The 20,978-nt window shown below is 36.8% G+C and overlaps 1 protein-coding gene across 3 annotated transcripts in view; it reads left to right on the plus strand.

The window, feature by feature from the left end:
• LOC136378259 (sodium channel protein type 2 subunit alpha-like) overlaps window positions 1–20,978 on the plus strand; it is a 143,348-nt gene that overhangs the window by 39,714 nt on the left and 82,656 nt on the right. The window contains exons 2-10 of one of the 3 annotated variants that reach the window (XM_066344907.1): window positions 3,597–3,911; window positions 5,060–5,178; window positions 10,539–10,628; window positions 11,324–11,452; window positions 11,831–11,922; window positions 13,002–13,274; window positions 17,618–17,681; window positions 19,179–19,320; window positions 19,458–19,664. In XM_066344907.1, the coding sequence (XP_066201004.1) occupies window positions 3,645–3,911; window positions 5,060–5,178; window positions 10,539–10,628; window positions 11,324–11,452; window positions 11,831–11,922; window positions 13,002–13,274; window positions 17,618–17,681; window positions 19,179–19,320; window positions 19,458–19,664 (1,383 nt within the window). In that variant the 5' untranslated portion in view covers window positions 3,597–3,644. Of the gene's footprint in view, window positions 1–3,596; window positions 3,912–5,059; window positions 5,179–10,538; window positions 10,629–11,323; window positions 11,453–11,830; window positions 11,923–12,017; window positions 12,110–13,001; window positions 13,275–17,617; window positions 17,682–19,178; window positions 19,321–19,457; window positions 19,665–20,978 lie in introns of those variants that run through there. The other 2 variants (XM_066344904.1, XM_066344903.1) reach the window with 2 other exon arrangements.

Below are 20,978 nucleotides of genomic sequence, written 5' to 3' on the forward strand. Positions count from 1 at the left end.
AAACAATAGCAAACAGTGACCCCTCCCAAGCAGGCAGGAAATCCACAATTTATAATCTGCTGCCCTGAGGGCAAGCACCTGCAGCCTTACATAGACTATGCCAAGGGTCCCCAAACTATGGCCAGTGGGCAGCATGCGGCCCCCTGAGGCCATTTATCCAGGCCCAACTGCACTTCTGGAAGGGGTACTTCTTTCATTGGTGGTCAGTGAGAGGAGCATAGTTCCCATTGAAATACTGATCAGTTTGTTGATTTAAATTTACTTGTTTTTTGTTTTAAATATTGTATTTGTTCCCATTTTGTTTTTTTACTTTAAAATAAGATATGTGCAGTGTGCATAGGGATTTGTTCATAGTTTTTTTATAGTCTGGCCCTCCAATGGTCTGAGGGACAGTGAACTGGCCCCCTGTGTAAAAAGTTTGAAAAAAAAAAGTTTGGAGTCCTGGACTATACAGTACACACATGGCACTGCCCTGTGCTCATGCACCAATCAGGCAAAATACAAGTGAGCAAGTCTAACACACTTGTTATACACTTGTTTGCCCAACAATACAATTTAATACCTATGACTTTTTAAAATTAGAATTGATGCCACTGTTTGATTGTGTGTGTGTGTGTGTGTGTGTGTGTGTGTATGTGACAGACAGAGGGATAGAAAGAGACAGACACACAGGAAAGGAGAGAAATGAGAAGCATCAATTCTTTGTTGTTTTTAGTTGATTGCTTTTTCATATGTGCCTTGACTACATACAGCACACCAAGTGACCCCTTGCTCAAGCCAGCGACCTTGGGTCCAAGCTGGTGAGCCTTGCTCAAATGAGATGAGCCTGCACTCAAGCTGACAACCTCGAGGTTTTGAACCTGGGTCCTCCATGTCCCAGTCCAGTGCTCTATCCACTGCACCATCGCCCGGTTAGGCTGATTTTTATTTAATCATTATTTTAGGCTTTGTTTGCATGAGCAGGTGTTTCTTTTTAAGACCCAACAAAGGTCATAGATTTTTGGTGTCAGACTTTGAGTTGAATTCTGCCTATATGATATTAAGTCATTTTTTTATGTTTGTGTACTTGTTTCCTTCAGTTTTTAAATAAAGACAATGAAAGGATTTATCTGACGGAGTTGTAGGAGGATGAAATGGTATAGCACCTGCAAATATCTTAGCTTACTCAGTGACTGGCACATAGTAAACCCTCAAATTTTAGCTTTGTTATTAGTTGAAAGACTACCATTTAAAATCTCATTGGCTTTTCAATTTTCTCTTGCTTGCTTTTCAATCATTTAAATCAGAGGGAATGAAATTGGTATTTCAGGTTTATTGTACTTTTAGAGAAAGTTAAGTTGTGTAACATAAAGGCCATGTTTTCATTGGATTAGCAAAACAGGTTATTGGATTTCAGATACTCTGGGGCTGAGCCTAATGTTAGATCGCGCTGTATGTAATACTTTGGGTGATATAATAGCTATTTTATGAGTTTTGCTTTTTGTTCCTTCATTATTTACTTTCTTCTTAGTTTTAATTTGAATTATTTGTATTGATTAAATGACTTCTGGCTTAGCAAATAAAAAGCATGAGCAGAAGCATTATTGGTTAACAAAATTAATAATTGAAATCAGCAAGATCAGAGTTCCATTACTGAAAGCTTTAGGCTGCTTCAAACGTAGGTCTCTGTGTCCACTCTGAGGGATTTCTTTCCACAGCTCCCCCGCCCTCTAGTGGTAGTTATAAGAATGCCATTTTGTAGTCCCTGCACAGGAAATGTCGGTTTTACTTCAGTTACCAGAATCCTTTTACAGGAAGTTAGGTGTGGTCTTTGAAGGAGAATTAAAAAAAAGAAAAGAAAAAAAAAAGGGAAAAAAAAGAAAAATATCATGATGGAATTTTAGCTGCAGTCTTCTTGGTGCCAGCTTACCAACCCCAAAATCTGAGTATAAAAGATTCTGCAGGGGTAATGTTTTCCTATTCTTATTATGCTTATTCTCTATGATGCTTCTGTACCTTTACAGTAGAATCCTTGGGGGAATCTGCAGAGGACCACTTTCATTTTGAAAGTGCTGGCTGCATGTGTTAGCATGTCTCTTTTATTAGAACATCCAGGCATTGCAGTACCCTCCTTCCACGTTCCAGGGAGGGAAGTGCTGGGCCTGTCTCCAGGCAAAAGGGTCTCTGGGAGTGGGTGAGGAAAATGGGGATGTTTGGAGTCACTGTGATACAGAAGGCAGTCTGCTAGCTGGTGACTGAAAGATGCTACCTAGTCTACTTCTAAAAAAAATTTGGAAATTGGTACAGTAGCTTATGTTATTTTAGATTTCTCTGTCTGATCTGGCAACAGCTACAAAAATTATCCAGATATTGATGAATTTTACTCTTAGAAAATGCACCTTATTTAATAAAATAGAACTTCTCATTCCTGTAGAGTGGGGGGTTAAATAGATTTACATTTTTAAAAGAAGGAAAAATAGGTATGTGATTAAATGCAGATGGAATTCCAGGGTCAAGATTTTGGTTGTGTTATTTTTAAAAACATAGAAAACTCCTGCCACTGCTTCAGAGATAACATTTGGAGTGATTGGTGTGCTCTGTTGAGTTATATCTGTTAATCCAGTAAAATGTGATTAGAATACAGTAAACTTCATACATGTTATTGCAAAGACCAACATAACAGGAGTTTGCTTAAAGGATAAACTACTTCAACTTATTAATTTTTATCAAGTCCAAAGCTTCTGTGTAGATTTTATAAAAGGGGCACTATTTGAGAATATGGGCTATCTCCACAGTATTTTGTAAGGCACAGCAGATTTGTTAATTTTAGAAGCAATTACACTAGTCAGCAGCAGGTTGCTGAACCAGGGGGTCCAAGCTGCAGACCTCTGACGTGGGTGACTTCCTGCCCAGTTTGGCAGGAGCTGGATCCCTTCCTGTGCAGCTTCCGAGCAGTTCCACGCCCAGCCGGGCATCCCCTGCTCCTTCCTGCTCCCTTGTTTTCAGGCAGTATCCACCTATGTTTCCACAGCCTGGCATTTCAGGATTTCCAGAGCCTCTTATCAGGTGCGTTGATTTTGAATAAGCTCTTAGGGGTGGAAAAGTAGGCCAAAGGGAACACAGGAAAAAAAAAAAAAAAAAAAAAGGAGAGATACGTGCACAGCCCAGGTTCTACGATTTTGGGTGATGATTCATCTCTTGTTTTGGAGCTCTGATATTTTTTCAGAAAGGATGTTGAAAAAGATGGCTGCCAAGATATTCACACAAGTGAAACTGCAAGCACGAACCAGTTTCCTCCATTTCCCAGCTTTGACTTGGATAGTTCCACTTAGAACATTTTGGGAGTGGGAGATGAGATTACCTCATAGACATCTACTGAATATATAAAATAGCTCTCCATGCAAGCAAGTGAATGCATGCTTGAGAATTTCCTGGATGTCAAATACAGCTTCCTTAGTAATATATTATCACAGATCGTTTGGTTTATATATTTTATGTTAATATCATGGAATTGCCAGTCACCTTTTTTTTCTAATGGCCATTTTTTTGTTTGTTTTCCCCTCTTTCTCTTTCTCTTTCTGTCTCTGTCTCTCTCTCTCTCTCTCTTGTTTCCATAGCACTTTCTTATGCAAGGAGCTAAACAGTGATTAAATCAGGATGAAAAGATGGCACAGTCAGTGCTGGTACCGCCAGGACCCGACAGCTTCCGCTTCTTTACCAGGGAATCCCTTGCTGCTATTGAACAACGCATTGCAGAAGAGAAAGCTAAGAGACCCAAACAAGAGCGCAAGGATGAGGACGATGAAAATGGCCCAAAGCCAAATAGTGACTTGGAAGCAGGAAAGTCCCTCCCATTTATTTATGGAGACATTCCTCCAGAGATGGTGTCAGAGCCCCTGGAGGACCTGGACCCGTACTATATCAATAAGAAAGTGAGTTCTTAGTTAAGTTGCCTTTACTTACCCTACTTCCTCATTGGTTCCGGGCTATTCCTAGGGATGTCTGGTGAAGAACATTGTGCCTCTTTCTCACGGTCTCAGGTAACAGGAGAACACTGGTGGGTCTGACCATGGAATGACTCCATTATCCTATAAATGTTTTGGAAGCATTCATTTGAACCTACATTCCAGGGGCAGGCAGAACTGAAGAGGCACCCTGCAGGGTGGGAACTGAGGAAAAGCAAAGTCTTATCAGATTACAATGTGTGAAGCAAAAAGTAAAAGAAAAGAGTACATTTTTTATATGTATGTTTTATATCTCCTGGATTAGTATCTAAATCAGGGGTCCCCAAACTTTTTTACACAGGGGGCCAGTTCACTGTCCCTCAGACCGATGGAGGGCCAGACTATAAAAAAAACTATGAACAAATCCCTATGCACACTGCACATATCTTATTTTAAAGTAAAAAAACAAAATGGGAACAAATACAATATTGAAAATAAAGAATAAGTAAATTTAAATCAACAGTCTGACCAGTATTTCAACGGGAACTATGCTCCTCTCACTGACCACCAATGAAAGAGGTGCCTCTTCTGGAAGTGCGGCGGGGCTGGATAAATGGCCTCAGGGGGCCGCATGCGGCCCACAGGCCAGAGTTTGGGGACCCCTGATCTAAATGCTTCTTTATGATCTTGAGCTCTATATAAAGTATCCGGATTTTCAGCACGTTTATACCTTCACACCATAGACTTTGCTTGCCATGCTCTTCCCAGAAGAAATAATTAGCAGGTAAATTATGAGTGCCCAAAAAAAGAGTTTGACCCAAAAACATCGCTGAAAAACCCTAAAGTTCTTGTGAAAACTAACTTGGTAAAGATGCTAAGAATTTCTATGGCATTGACTACAAATTTTCGTGTTTTCTCCTTTAAATCCTTATGTCACATTCTGAATTGAGAAGAACGTATAATATAATGCTCAAAAAGAGAACACACCTATCCTCATGCCATATGTTCGTGATTAATGTGTTACTACATTATTTTATAAGGCTATATTTCTAAACAATGGTGTTACCTTTCTCTTAAAATGTCCTTGATGTATATTGTAAATCCGATTTTATTGTGTTGTGTTTTTTCTTTTTCAGACGTTTATAGTATTGAACAAAGGGAAAGCAATCTCTCGATTCAGTGCCACCTCTGCCCTGTACATTTTAACTCCCTTCAATCCTATTAGAAAATTAGCTATTAAGATTTTGGTACATTCATATCCTTTTTACAAATAGACAATGTAGTTTTGCTCTTTGAATGAGTGAGCTGGGAATTTATTTATAAAGTTGGTTGGCAATGTTATGTGCTCTTTTTTTTCTTTTATTTCTGAACAGTCAGCATGTTGCAAAATAGGATCATAGGTAAGTGAAAGAGTTTTCCCCATCTTTGAAGTATTTCTCCTTTTCCTGACTCACTACTTCTTTCTTCTTTTCTCCTCTGTTCCCTTCTGAATTGCTTACTACATCCAAGACTTCTTTATTAATTTTGACCATATTACCAGATTCTCCTATTATAAGTCTTCCTCTTTAAATGTTGTGTAAAGGGTAAACTTTATGAACTATTTTTCTTTAGTGCTTCTACATTTGGAAAACATATACATAATCTGAATTACCCAATTTTATTTCTTTTTTTGGTCTGAATTTTACTACTTCTGTTTCTCATTTTACCATTTGGAAGCTTCGATTTATAAATGGTTACAAACTGTGACTGTGTACACACTAGCTTTTCAAATATTTCTCTAAATTTTATTTCCAACAATATTCTCATTAATTTCTATTTTCCTTTATCGCCCTCTCCTCTCCTCTTCCTCTCACCTTTATATTTGTTAAAAATATCTGAAACTTTACAGTTTCAGCCACTCACCAAATTCCAAGAATCTTTAAAATATGTGACTGATAAAATAAATCCACAGTGATTTTAAAAAGTTAATGGATTTTGAAACTTTCTATTTAGAGATACTTATTAAATCAAAAGCATAAAAACATGACCTTAGTTATCTCTTATTTTGTGTTAAAAGCAAAATAGTTTTATTGGCTTTTCTTTTTAAATGTCAGTCAGGATTATTAACTTAAATACACTTTTATTATTAAAATGATAGTCATGCAATGTGGAAAACACTTGTTTGAACGTAATGTTTTGTTAGCTGTGACTTACTGGACACTAATCATTTTTATATCATTTACTGATATTGAAATATATATATTAGTTCATTATACATAATTCTACCAGTATAAATAGTAAATATTTTTAAGGGTTATAACCATTATGACATAAATTTCATGAGGCTATTAATTTACACCTTATGTTTTCCTTCTGTCTTCCCTTTCCAAAAAGAAAAATGCATAGAAACCTGTACTAAATATATGTGGAGACAAATTTCATATGTACTTTGTCCAATATCAATAACTATATCATCAAAACTCATTAAAAAGGAAAAAAATATTTATTTAGTGATAAAAGGGTTACAAAATTGAGATTACTTAATAATCAACTAACACTGTGTGAAATGACAACTACATAATGGGAAACAGTACAGTACGTTGGCATTCTAGTGGAAATGGTCAACATTAAAATTAGTCATCGGGGCCCTGCCCGGTTGGCTCAGTGGCAGAGCGTAAGCCTGGCGTTCAGGGGTCCCGGGTTCGATTCCCGGCCAGGGCACACAGGAGAAGCGCCCATCTGCTTCTCCACCCTTCCCCCTCTCCTTCCTCTCTGTCTCTCTCTTCCCCTCCCGCAGCATGGCTCCATTGGAGCAAGGATGGCCCGGGCGCTGGGGATGGCTCCTTGGCCTCTGCCCCAGGCGCTAGAGTGGCTCTGGTTGCGACAGAGCGACGCCCCAGAGGGGCAAAGCATCGCCCCCTGGTGGGCAGAGCGTCGCCCCCTGGTGGTCATGCCGGGTGGATCCCGGTCAGGCGCATGTGGGAGTCTGTCTGACTGTCTCTCCCCGTTTCCAGCTTCAGAAAAATGCAAAAATAAATAAATAAAAAAAAATAAAATTAGTCATTGGAGGAATAGTACAAGATGTTACTAGAGTTTATAACTGACATATCTAAACAGGTCAGGTGCTATTGTGAATAACTTTCTACTAGAAGTAACTTTTAATCTGCATACTAAAGCTGTATGAGTTGGCGCAGGTGAAGTTGAAAGCATTTGAAAGAGGTGAAAAGGGGGAGAAGAGATGGCATTTGCAAAGACCCTTATTTGAGAAAGAGCATGTTTCTTTACTTGATCTAAAATAATTTAATACTATAGGACAGGGAAGAGTGCAAGGAAGAGTGAATAATACAAAACTAAAGAAGAAAACAGGAACCAGATCTTCTAGAATCTAGACAATGTTAAGACATTTTATTATCATCCTAACAATAGTAGAAAGTTGTTGAAATTATCTGAATTACATTTCTAAATGTCATATTGACACAGTATGAAGAATAGACTAAAAGCAACCAAACATGGATTCAGAAAGACCAGTTTGTAGAACACTGCAACAATCTAAGTTAGACTTGATACACAACTAAACCATGTAGTACTGTGGGGATGGGCAAAAGTTGACTGACTCCAGATAACAGGTAGAATTGATGCTAAATTGTATGTAAAGCTTTAGGGAAAAGGAGAAATCCAAGATTGCTCCGAGGATCCTAGCTACATTATGGGACATTTTATAAGATATAGAGATTTCAGAGGAGCATTTTTTTTTTAAGAGGGAGCATCAGGGTGAGATGAAAACATTTTTAGTTCTTTTAGAACTAAAAAAATTTTAAATGAATTTAAAGTATCAATGAGATACAAAAGTGTAGATGTCTTATGGGACAGTAAGCTATGTGGAGGTCAGAAGAGAGGTCTTACCTGGAAATATTTGAGATCAACTGTTACATAAATGCTACTTGAAGCTATATTTGTTAATGAGCTCCACTCTACTAAAATGAAAATAGCAGAAGAGGAGGGAAATGGCTGAATAATCCTATGTCTTTCTTTTCAAAAAGAAATTAAAGCATTCCAATAAATACAGACAAACTGTTGCCCATGAGGCATGAAGAAACCAGGGGATTGGGACCTCATGAAGCAAAGGGAAAAGAATGTAATGAAAGGGGGTAGGGCCCTGGCCGGTTGGCTCAGCGGTAGAGCGTCGGCCTGGCGTGCAGAAGTCCCGGGTTCGATTCCTGGCCAGGGCACACAGGAGAAGCACCCATCTGCTTCTCCACCCCTCCCCCCCTCCTTCCTCCCTGTCTCTCTCTTCCCCTCCCGCAGCTGAGGCTCCATTGGAGCAAAGATGGCCCGGGCGCTGGGGATGACTCCTTGGCCTCTGCCCCAGGCGCTATAGTGGCTCTGATCGCGGCAGAGTGACGCCCCGGAAGGGCAGAGCGTCACCCCCTGGTGGGCGTGCCGGGTGGATCATGGTCGGGCGCATGCGGGAGTCTATCTGACTGTCTCTCCCCGTTTCTAGCTTCAGAAAAATACAAAAATACCAAAAAAAAAAGGGGGGGGGGAGAATCATCCTTGTCAAATACTTCTGAGAATGCAAGTCAAATAAGAACTCAAAATTATCCTTTGCTTTTAGAGACAACACATGGAGAGTTTGTTGTCTTCAGAAAGCAAAGCTAGTAGGTTGAGGAAACTATAAACAGCTTTTTTAAATGGAGAAAAGAGTTAGGGCTGGAAGTAACGGAGGATTGTGGGTTAGAGGAAAATATTTTCAACTCTTTCCCCAAGATAGAAGAGACTTAAGCAAGTTTATGTTGCTAGAAAGAGACCAGTAAAGTGGGAGATATTAAGATAAGAGAAGGAAAATATTTCTAAAGTATTCCAGAGAAGTGAAGGTGTCCAGAGTATGTATGGAAGGATTGAAAACTCCCCAGCTGAAACGAAAAGGAGAAAGGATAAACACCAATACAGAAAGATTTGTCAATTTGGTGGTGGGGAGCAGAGATGTGGCAGACTAATGTTACCTCTACTCTCAGTGAAGTAGGAAATAAGGTCATCAGCTTGAGGTGGAAGGAAAAAGAGAAGAGGTTAGAGGTCAGAGGATTGTGGAGAATATTTGAAATTGTCTTTGCAGAAATAAGAAATAGAGCTAAGTGGAGAAATACAGGACCATGTGGAGGACCGTTGAGCTTGAGAACCATGCGTTCAGAATGGTGCCAATCTGCCCAGGGGAGATACTTTCTCTAATAGGGCCTGACAGAATGACACATCACTTCCGTGGTCCTCTAGTTTTATATACTAATAGCAAATCAACTTCAATTTTATCTTATTTTTGTTTGTTTTTATCAATAAAAGAAAATGTTCTTCTTTGAAATGCTTTTCTGTGTTCTATTGGTTATAGTGCCCCCATGTCTGATTCACATCCTTCACTTATGATTATTTTTATGTTGATGTCTTTGAACAAGCTGAGAGTTAAGTATGTGCCATACATTGCTACTAATAAAAACAAAAAATCAATCATTGCTTTGACTAAAACCAGTTGCAGGTGCAAAGAAACTTCCTTTATAGTTTAATACAAAATTGGCTACACTCTGTCCTATTTTACCACACACAAAAAATTGTGTCGGTATTTTGTAATGTGAGAATAATGTTAAAACATACAGTAAAAATAAAGGAGTGGGAAGGGCTGTGAATAACATCTATTAATTCCCTGGGATTTTTATAATTGTGTCTAAATTTACATTGATAAAGGTTGTTCCTTTGCATTCTGGCAACTGAATTCTTATGTTTTCTGTTAACTATAAAAAAAGTTATGTCATTATCCGAGTACCAAATATTTTTAAAATTGTTGTTATTTCGTAGAAAAGTGGAAAGCATTGGCATGTGCACAAAAGCAAAGTGAGGTAGACTGAAATAAACTAGACATTTGTTATGAGTAATGTTCTCTATGAATCAGGAGGTTAGAAAAGCAATTTATTGAGCACCTACTATATACCAGATACATTAAGTATAGAAACTTTAACATCTTTTAAATAATTGGATCCTCACAGAAATCATATAAAATAGTTTTTTTTTCATCACTATTACAGTGAAGCAAATCAAGGGTCAAGAAATTAACAAGTACTTTGGCCACAGTTACAAATCCAAGAAATGTCAACACTAACACCAGCCATGTTCTCTTACTATTCAGAATTTTTATGAGCAATTACAGTATATTATATATACCACTTAGAAAGAATCTTAATAAAGACATTTCACTAGGTTGACCTTTACAATGGAGATATAATGCATTTAATTAATCATTTGAATTGTGTTGAACTTTTGTCATGGTTTACATTTATGTTGAACTTTCAGTTGTTGAGTGAGAGTTGAGTCCATTATTTTACAGAGTTAAATTTATAAATGATTTATTAATAAACACATTGTTTTGCATTTAATCTTTTTAATTACTAAAAAGCTCTAAAGTAGCATCAAAAAGTTGATGACTTGGCTCAACATAGCCTATATATGGGGTTGTTGAATGACAGAAATGGAAAGAACAAATTCAATATTAAAAGTGTAAGGGCATAAAAGTTCTAAACTTCATGCTGGGAAAAGACAGTAGTGCATGAAAGTGATATTTTCCATTGAACTTTGTCTTCCTTGACGATATTCTACTTTATTCAATGTGCTTATTATGTGCACCATTCTTACCAACTGTGTATTTATGACAATGAGTAATCCTCCAGACTGGACAAAGAATGTGGAGTAAGTAGAAAATTAAATATATCTTTTATCCCTTTTTATTTCAGATTGTGCATTTAACAGCTTGAGACTTCAAACCAGACTAGTTAAGCAACGATTTAAGTTCATTGCAAGTACTAATTTCCTCAACAACAAAACTTGCAGTGGTGGTTCATTCAGTACTTAAATTATTGCACTGGTTTGACAGCCAATATTTGTAACCCTTTATCTTCTTTGTGAGTTTCACACTCTTTTGAAGGTCAGTGATTACTAATATCCAATGATAAGAATTTTACTTAGTTTGTATCAATATATTCCTTTTCTCATGGTTTTTACTACTATGTTTTATTAGTATATATTTTGTGTAGCTTAATAATGCATATGTTATTGAACACTAGTGCCCCATTAATTTTTTGAATTAATACCTATTTGCTTTAATCAGAACAAAAGCAGTACATTTTAGATGATATCTCATATAGAACCATATTATTTGGGCCTTCAAATTGATTTAGCAAGTATAGTACTCATTTTGCTATAACGAAAATGTCTTCTAAAATGTAAGATTGTGGAGTTTTTTGCCTTAAACCCTAATTGCACTCTACATTGTATGGAGATAGATATTGACCCACTTAGAAGCCTCTAATTTTTGTTCTTTAAGTCTCTTAAGATATGTACTCATAAATTACCTTTTTAATGTGGGATTGGCTATTTTTTCTCAGGTACACTTTTACAGGAATTTATACTTTTGAATCACTTATAAAAATACTTGCAAGAGGCTTTTGTTTAGAAGATTTCACATTTCTACGGGATCCATGGAATTGGTTGGATTTCACAGTCATTACATTTGCGTAAGTATTTAAATACATTTTTCATCCTGGAAGAGTAAATCATTGGTGGGAGCATATGTTGTATTTCTTCTTGGTGGCTTCCCTTGACAGATCAAGCAATTTTCCTATTTATCATATGAACTTAGAATATTTTTCTTCCAATTAAATTATGTACTTTGGAGAAATTAAGAACTATTATAATAAATTAATGGCCTTGGTTTCAATTAGCACTGTAAAATATTTTCCCAAGTAACAGGAATTATGATTGATGCAAATGCCATTTTTCTCTTAATTTGGGAAATCTGATGGCAACACTCATTGAATTTGAAAAGGTCTTTATAAGACCAACGTAGACTTAGATTTCCCTAAATTCTGAATAACTCTGATTTAATTCTACAGGTATGTAACAGAATTTGTAAACCTAGGCAATGTTTCAGCTCTTCGAACTTTCAGAGTCTTGAGAGCTTTGAAAACTATTTCTGTAATTCCAGGTAAGAAGAAACCGGTATAAGGTGGTAGGCCCCTTATATCTCCAACTGTTTCTTGTGTGTTGTCACTGTGTTTGTGTGTGAACTCCCTATTACAGATATGTGACAGAGTTTGTGGACCTGGGCAATGTCTCAGCGTTGAGAACATTCAGAGTTCTCCGAGCATTGAAAACAATTTCAGTCATTCCAGGTGAGAGCTAGGTTAAACACCGAGGCTGAGTTTAGTTGCATTGGTGCTACAATCACAGCTTTTGTGCATAGGCCTTATTGCTTGTCACCTACTGCAAGTAAATATGTGAAAAAGCAAGAATTGGTACATCATATTTTGGATGGATTTGATTCTTTGCTTTTACTAGTTGCTTTTTTGAAAACTGTTCTAAATCAGCCTTTGAGTTTAACAAGTTTTTGCATGAGGCATTTGCAGTAACCGGCTACATGGTCTGCATCCTATAACATCAAGCTTTCTGCGTAGAAGATAAACTACTAGACATTCAAACTGATGCCAATTTGACCATTTAGGTCAAACACCGGTAATTTTCTTACCTGCAGATAAATGAAAGAGCAACAGAGAGCATGAGTGTTGCATGGGACTCAGTTTTCAGATGTCTTCCTTTTTTAAACCCATATTCAAGTTGGCAGAATTTGCAAATATATAACCTCATAATTCAGTGACTTAAAGATTTATTACTACTCTATTCATATATATAGATTGTTCTAAAATCACTAAAAGGTAAGGGAGTAAGACATCTGCAAATAAAAGCAAAATATTTACACAAGGTTGATGTTTAAGCATGGATAACAAAATCATTTTTTTTTTTTTTTTTGTTCGAAGGAGTGTTTGGAAATACACTTTGGTTCATTTCCATTCACAGTTTTCTAATGAACATGTAAGTTCTGCTTTCATTCATTTTCACCAGCTAGCAGGCTTTTCATGAAAATGTTATTCAATCACAAACATTAAACTAATATTGTTGGCAGTCTGCATGACATCTTTATTTTCCAGGACAAGCTCATGATGTTTTTGTCGGTAAACTAGCTGTTAAATAGTGTATTTAAATTTCTCTTCTTTATTTTATTTGTAGGCTTAAAGACCATCGTGGGGGCCCTGATTCAGTCAGTGAAGAAGCTCTCCGATGTCATGATCCTGACTGTGTTCTGTCTGAGCGTGTTTGCACTAATAGGACTACAGCTGTTTATGGGCAACCTGCGGAATAAATGTTTGCAATGGCCCCCAGATAATTCTTCCTTTGAAATAAACATCACTTCCTTCTTTAATTACTCATTGGATGGGAACGGTACCACTTTCAATAGGACAGTGAGCATGTTTAACTGGGATGACTATATAGAGGATAAAAGTAAGATGTATTTTGTAATCATTAAGTTGTTTAGTCTTTTAAATATTAAAAAAATACACATAGTAGAAATCTCAAATTTTATGTGACCCAAATAACTTAGACCAATTTAAGATAAATCAGTACATGTGATACAGAAGTTAAATAATATTTGATTTCTCTTTCTTTCTTTCTTCCTTCCTTCCTTCCTTCCTTCCTTCCTTCCTTCCTTCCTTCCTTCCTTCCTTCCTTCCTTTCTTTCTTTCTTTCTTTCTTTCTTTTTTGTTGTTGTTGTTGCTGTTGGGAGGAGGGGAAATAGCAAGGCAGATTCCCACATGCGCACCAACTGGGATCCACCTGACAACCCCATCTGGGGCTGAACCTGGAGTACCAAGCTATTTTTAGTGCCTGAAGTTATCGCGCTATGATGAAGCTATCCTCCGGGCCAGGGGCTACACTTGAACCAATCAAGCCACTGGCTGCAGAAAGGGGAGAGGAAGAAAATGGGGAGACTGAAGTGGGGGAGAAGCAGATAGTTGCTTCTCCTGTGTGACCTGACTAGGAATCAAACCCAGCACATTCATATGTCAGGCCGAAGCTCCATCCACTGAGCCACCAGCCAAGGCCTGATTTTCTTTTTTTATCTGTCAATCAATATGATAACCATTATCATTTGAAATGTGTTATCTTTTTCTAAGTCAATGCTGAAAGCAATACCATATTAAGCGAAATTTATTTGGTAGGTACTGGTCTGGAGTTTTGATCATCTTAAATCAGTAGTTTGAACTATTCATAATATTATGCTGACATGTATTGTTAAGAAGACAGGGAAAAAATAACTTGGCCCATTAGTATTTGTATTAAATATATATGATGTAACTGGAAATAGAGAAACCAATCACCAATGAAATATGAATTTATGTATTTATCAGAATGTTAGGCAACCCAAACCCAGCTATTCTCTTATTGATGATGGGAAAGCATAAACTCAAAGCCTGCCTCTGTAGTATTCTTGTTTTAGTGTATTCCTTTGGAGTCAGTCATTGTTTTAGATTTATCAGTATAGTCTGATTTTATTTTTAGGGATGAACACCCAAACAAATTTATGATGCCATATACTTCGGAATCATTTCTTACCATTAAAGCCAGACCCACCATTATTTGGATTTCCAAGTCTCATCCTCTCCATTTGCTATTAGATAGCCAACTTCCATTGACCCCTTAATTATCACCACTATACTGGGATACTTCTGCAGTATCCTTCATGGTTTTTTAGAATAATATACAGTTTTATCCCTTCTCACATTTCATTAATCTTTTAAGTTAGTATTCTTATGAAGACTATACATGAAGATTTAAGATTTACTGGATAAATGAATAAATAAATAATTTTATTGTTTATGATGTTTTCCATGTATTAATATTATAACAGCACAATGATAATTTTTGCATAGAAATATTTTCTTTACTTCTAATTCTTTCAGATGAAGTTCTATTAAAAAAATATTTTTTGATCAGGGTATGACCATATTAAGGCTATGGAGACAGTGGCAAATTGCTCTCCAGCAAGAATAGACCACTCACTAATATTAACTGTTACCATATTTTAAAATCTTTTGGTAAAAGCAAAAATGTATTCTCTTGTTCCTAATTAGTAATGCAATAAAAATTTAAAGTTATGTTTATTAATATCATTAGCAAGTTACATATTTTACATAATGTAAATTATCTGTTGATATTTTGCACACTATTCTATCAAGTAAGTATATTTTAGGGAATTCATATTAACTCTTTAATTTGTCAAGTATGTTTACTTTTTTAAATTTTTCTAGCAATCATATTCTCCAGCTTATTTTCCATCTTATTACTTATTTTTTTTTCCATTTTTCCAAAGCTGGAAACGGGGAGGCAGTCAGACAGACTCCCGCATGCCCCCGACCGGGATCCACCCGGCATGCCCACCAGAGGGCGATGTTCTGCCCTTCTGGGGCGTCGCTCTGTTGCATCCAGAGCCATTCTAGCACCTGAGGCAGAGGCCACAGAGCCATCCCCAGCGCAGGGGCCATCTTCGCTCCAATGGAGCCTCGGCTGCGGGAGGGGAAGAGAGAGAGAGAGAGAGAGAGAGAGGAAGGAGAGGGGGAGGGGTGGAGAAGCAGATGGGCACTTCTTCTGTGTGCCCTGGCCGAGAATTGAACCCGGGACTCCTGCACGCCAGGCCGACGCTCTACCACTGAGCCAACTGGCCAGGGCCTTATTACTTATTTTTGATGCATAAATGAGTCTCATTTTTTGGTAATGACATCATTAAATTTTTTTAATTTCTTTGTATATTTAAGTTTAGAAAGAATTTTTGATTTAGAGATAATAAGAATATCCACCTAGATATTCTACATATAAAGCATCCATCTATATATCTTATATTTAAAAACTATATATCCTTTATATCATATTAATAGACTTTTTAAATTTTTAATCTTTAAAAATCTAGAATTATTTTTTGATATATGTTGTGAGGTAAGGATTAAACATTTTTGCTAAACCATGACCCAGATTTCCCTGCATGATATATTAGGGCAGTGTTCCCCAGCCCCCGGGCCGCAGACTGGTACCAGTCCATGGGCCATTTGGTACCAGTCCGCAGAGAAAGAATAAATAACTTACATTATTTCCATTTTATTTATATTTAAGTCTGAACGATGTTTTATTTTTAAAAAATGACCAGATTCCCTCTGCTACATCTGTCTAAGACTCACTCTTGACGCTTGTCTCATAAGTTTGACAATTATATTAAAAAATACCACAGTTTTTACACCGGTCGCATAATTTTATTTTGTGCATTTATCAGTCCCACCCTAAAGGCCGGTCCATGAAAATATTTTCTGACATTAAACCGGTCCTTGGCCCAAAAAAGGTTGGGGACCACTGTATTAGGGTATTCCTTCAATAAAGGTTTTAAGTGTTCCTGAAAACAATCATAATTATTTTTTGTGCAGTATATGTGTGCAGTTTTTTTTAATGTTTGCATGTGTGTTTCTATGTGGAAATATACATATGTGTATTTATGTACATGTGTTTATTGAGATCATCTTTACAACTTATTAAAGTTATATGTAAGGAATTCCATAAGAATAAGAACTAAACATATCTAAAAAATATATTTCTCCAGAGAAGCAAGTTTATTTTTTTCATTTGAAAGATAGTAATCAAGCCAAAAAGCAAAATAAAACTCTTACTTGCAGCATCATAAAAAGCGCAAATACCTAAACCCATTTTTCAAAGGAAATTATGTTAAAATTGGTAGGAGAAAGATATCTTAATTTATTTGGAGTCCAAGCAAAAGTATTTTTAAAGTAAAATTTTATTTGCATGAAAGCATTTAAAAGCAAAAAGGGGCCCTGGCCGGTTGGCTCAGCGGTAGAGTGTCGGCCTAGCGTGCGGAGGACCCGGGTTCGATTCCCGACCAGGGCACATAGGAGAAGCGCCCATTTGCTTCTCCACCCCTCCCCCTCTCCTTCCTCTCTGTCTCTCTCTTCCCCTCCAGCAGCCAAGGCTCCATTGGAGCAAAGATGGCCCGGGCGCTGAGGATGGCTCTGTGGCCTCTGCCTCAGGCGCTAGAGTGGCTCTGGTCGCAACATGGCGACGCCCAGGATGGGCAGAGCATCGCCCCCTGGTGGGCAGAGCGTCGCCCCATGGTGGGCGTGCCGGGTGGATCCCGGTCGGGCGCATGCGGGAGTCTGTCTGACTGTCTCTCCCTGTTTGCAGCTTCAGAAAAATGAAAAAAAAAAAAAAAAAAAAAAAAAAGGAAAAAGGTGGCCTTGGCCAGTTAACACAGTCAGAGCATCTTCCCAAAACGCCAAGGTTTGTGGGTTTGATCTCCTCTCAGGGCACAAATGGGAAGTGATCAGTGAACGCATAACTAAATGTAACAACAAAAGAATGCTTCCCTCTCTCTTTCTCTTTTCCTCTCTCAATCTCTCTCTTTAAAAAAATTAAAAGTGACAAGGCTAACTTTTCTCTCACCTTTTTTTTTTCTTTTACCAAGAAAACAGCCTTAATTTAGCAGCTCTTTTTAAAGTATCTCAAGCAATTTGAATTTATCTTTACAATAAATGAGAATGCTATAATAGTTATTCCCTCCAAAATTTTTTGAAACAGATTTTCTAAACATTTGTTTAATTTCAACTATTATATCTTGATATATTTTTAGTATTTAATTATTAAAATATTTCCATTTAGCCATATACATATTTATTATTTAATCCATTTTGTTATAGTTGAAAAATTATAAACTTCATTATCTTGACACAATGGCTGAAGTGTTTTAAAGGCTTTTTAATGATTCTTTCCATTCCTCACTTTTTAAATAGGTCACTTTTATTTTTTGGAAGGGCAAAATGATGCTCTGCTTTGTGGCAACAGCTCAGATGCAGGGTAAGTGATGGTTCATATTGAGTTTCAGTCCACACTGCTCCATCAGCCTCAATAACCTGCAGCCTCCCACCCACCTGGCCCCAGCTTGCTTGCTCCTCATTCAAAGTCCTCCATAAATTCCACTTCATGCCGACTCTCAAAATAGCCGGGATAAGTGCGGATTCTCACTTCCTTCACACACTTATGTGCAGCAAGTATTTTTCCTTACTAGGTCACAGCTGATCTTCCAAATTAGTTCAATGAAAAAGAGAAAAGAAACCCATATATATAAGAAGCTTAAGTTAATAGAATTTATATGTGTGTACTTTTGTGTGATATCTTTATCTACAGGTTGGGGCACAAGTAGGTTTACAGTTATGAGTACATGAAACAGAGCTTATTCTTGTGTTGTTATATATTCATTGTTGTGTTATTTTCCATACGAACAACTGTAACCCTACTTGTGCTCCACCCTGCATGCTATGGTGGTGTCCGTGGCTTATCGTGTCACGATATCTGATGCATGGTGAGTGCATGTCTTAGCAGATATTTTGCAAAGTAGTTAAGAGTATAAATTAGAGAGTTTGCACAGATTAAAATCCTGACTCCACCATATAATGTCACCTATCCTAACCTTTTTTTTTCCTTATGTAATAAAAAGGTATAATAGTAGGGTAGCTGTAAGAATTAAATGGATTAATAAATGTATAGCTACTATAGCACTCAATAAGCACTTTTCACTGTTCTCTCTAGGGAAGATGATATTGTGGGCATTAGTATCATAAACCTGTAACAAAATTCCCAATGATTGTGGGCTTTGATTCGGCTCATATGAAAAGGAGTGTACTAATTTTACTACTTCAGATCGCAGATAAAAATAAAACAGATTGCTTTTGATTCCTTGTCTGTACTGTACTAAATTCTTTACGTACATATCTTATTCTGTGCTTATACAGTTGTGGAGCAGTTTCTATTGTTAGGCTTTTTTTACATATGAGGTGGCTGAAAGTCAGCCAGGTTAGGAAACCTGACCCAGATCAGGCAGCCCAGAAATGTCCAGAACAATACTGAGTCCAGTTCAGTCAGCTTGATCATCACAGCCCTGTGACATCTTCAAAATGCAGAGTCATCTCCTCTTTTCTGTCTCCCACCACCACCTATGGTATCTTTTCTTCACCTCTCTTCTCACACACACACTTCTGACTCTAGACTTATTTTTCTACTCATGTCTACAAGTCCCCAAAGATATTAATCATGATATGATTGCTTTTGTACGGATATGTGATATATATAATAATAACAGCTATGAATCACAGAGGAATTCACAAATAGACTTAACAGTCTCTTATTATGTAAATTGTAGTCCACGGTAGTGCTGAGTTAAGTGCCAGGTAAGGTGAGAGAAATCTGCTTTCCGTAATGTTGTATAAAACAGGCATTGGCATTGATAAAAACCACAAAGACAGCCAGCAGACTTGCAGTTACTGACTTGTTTTCTTTGCTTTAACCTAATTTCAGCCAGTGTCCTGAAGGTTATATCTGTGTGAAGGCTGGTAGAAACCCCAACTATGGCTACACAAGCTTTGACACCTTTAGCTGGGCCTTCCTGTCCTTATTTCGTCTCATGACACAAGACTTCTGGGAAAACCTATATCAACTGGTGAGAAGGGATAAAATAATTCTGGGAAGCATAAAATACTGAGATCTAGAGAATTGCTGTAAAATACTTTATTATTAGAGTGCGAGCTTTTAACTTTCTACATAATACTTTAATTAAATCTCTCTTCCATTTTGCAGACACTACGTGCTGCTGGGAAAACATACATGATATTTTTTGTGCTGGTTATTTTCTTGGGATCCTTCTACCTTATAAACTTGATTCTGGCTGTGGTGGCCATGGCCTATGAGGAACAGAATCAGGCAACACTTGAGGAGGCTGAGCAGAAAGAGGCTGAATTTCAGCAGATGCTTGAACAGTTAAAAAAACAACAGGAAGAAGCTCAGGTTAGCAAACATTGAGCTCTTTTGTGTTCGTTTATCTCAATTCTCTGACCACACCTGTGAGGCCAGTAGCATTTAGGAAACAAAACCAGCAGTAATTACATTGACATTTGAAACATGTCATATGTGTTAGGTAAGTGCTGGAGGCTATTTGGTTATTATTTTAATTTGATAGGAGATTATTATTTTATTTTGATAATTACTGTCAATACTAATGACATCAAAACATAGAGATTTATCATTGTTTTACTGACATTTTTTCTCGCTTGTGACTCCTCGTTAACTAAAGCTCACAGAGTACTTACAGTAACAGGCTGTCAATCAAAGTATTTTCTTAATCTTCATGGGAAGAGGACTTCACTTATTGTTTCTTCTTCATTAGTTTCATTAAAGGTTGAAAAAGTCAGAAAACTGGAGTCAAACTGAGAAGATTTTTTTTTGCTGAGTCTGGAAAGACAAATACCTATTTAATATTTATTTTTTATTTGAATAGTATTTAAATGCAAGTTTGTGGGTTGCATAAGTAAAACACTGATATGTAACAGAGTAAATTACTACATTCTCTGTCTCTTTCCTTTAAGTATTTGTTGAGGCTTCAGAATAAGGCAAGAATTACTCTGATTACATTTGCTTTAATGATATTAACTAATCCAATTACCTAATTTTTGGCTTTTCTTAGATCTTGAGTACAATTCTCTTTCAACATTGAATACCCTAAATATAGAATAAAGATCAGATAAATAAAATAGATTGGCCTAGCAGCAACAAAATAGAATACTGTATCTTTCCAGAGACTGTGCAATTCACAAATTCATTCAGATGCTATGATCTGAGATTTCTTTATGGATAATCTGTAAAATGCTTTTGATGTGTATTTCTTAGTGAAATACTTATTTTAAGTCAAAGAAGAAAAAATGTCATGAAAGTAAAACAATACTCGACTGAATTAAATTGAGTAATTTAGACCGGCACTAAAATTTATTGTCATGTGGAAGTGCAATGGATCAGGTTAAAATAAGAAACATTTAATTCTTAAATTCTTTCCTTCTTAAGATACTGTTTAAATCAGAGGAAAAAAACTGCTCTGACATTGAAGTGTCTTATTCCTATTGTTAGATAATTAGGAAACGTAGTGTGAGGCCAAAGCTTGAAGGTTTTCATCAGTCACATGTGTCATCTTGCACCTGTCTGCTAAGGTTAATTCTTTAATGGAATTAATGTCAATGCATTGTTTTCTAAAATATATCAGTATGAAGCATTGTTTTTCAAGATCATGTTCATGATACTCAAGGTGAATTAAGCAGTGACGGGATAGAG

Source organism: Saccopteryx leptura, chromosome 7 (assembly GCF_036850995.1).
Source record: "Saccopteryx leptura isolate mSacLep1 chromosome 7, mSacLep1_pri_phased_curated, whole genome shotgun sequence".
Lineage (NCBI taxonomy): Eukaryota > Metazoa > Chordata > Mammalia > Chiroptera > Emballonuridae > Saccopteryx > Saccopteryx leptura.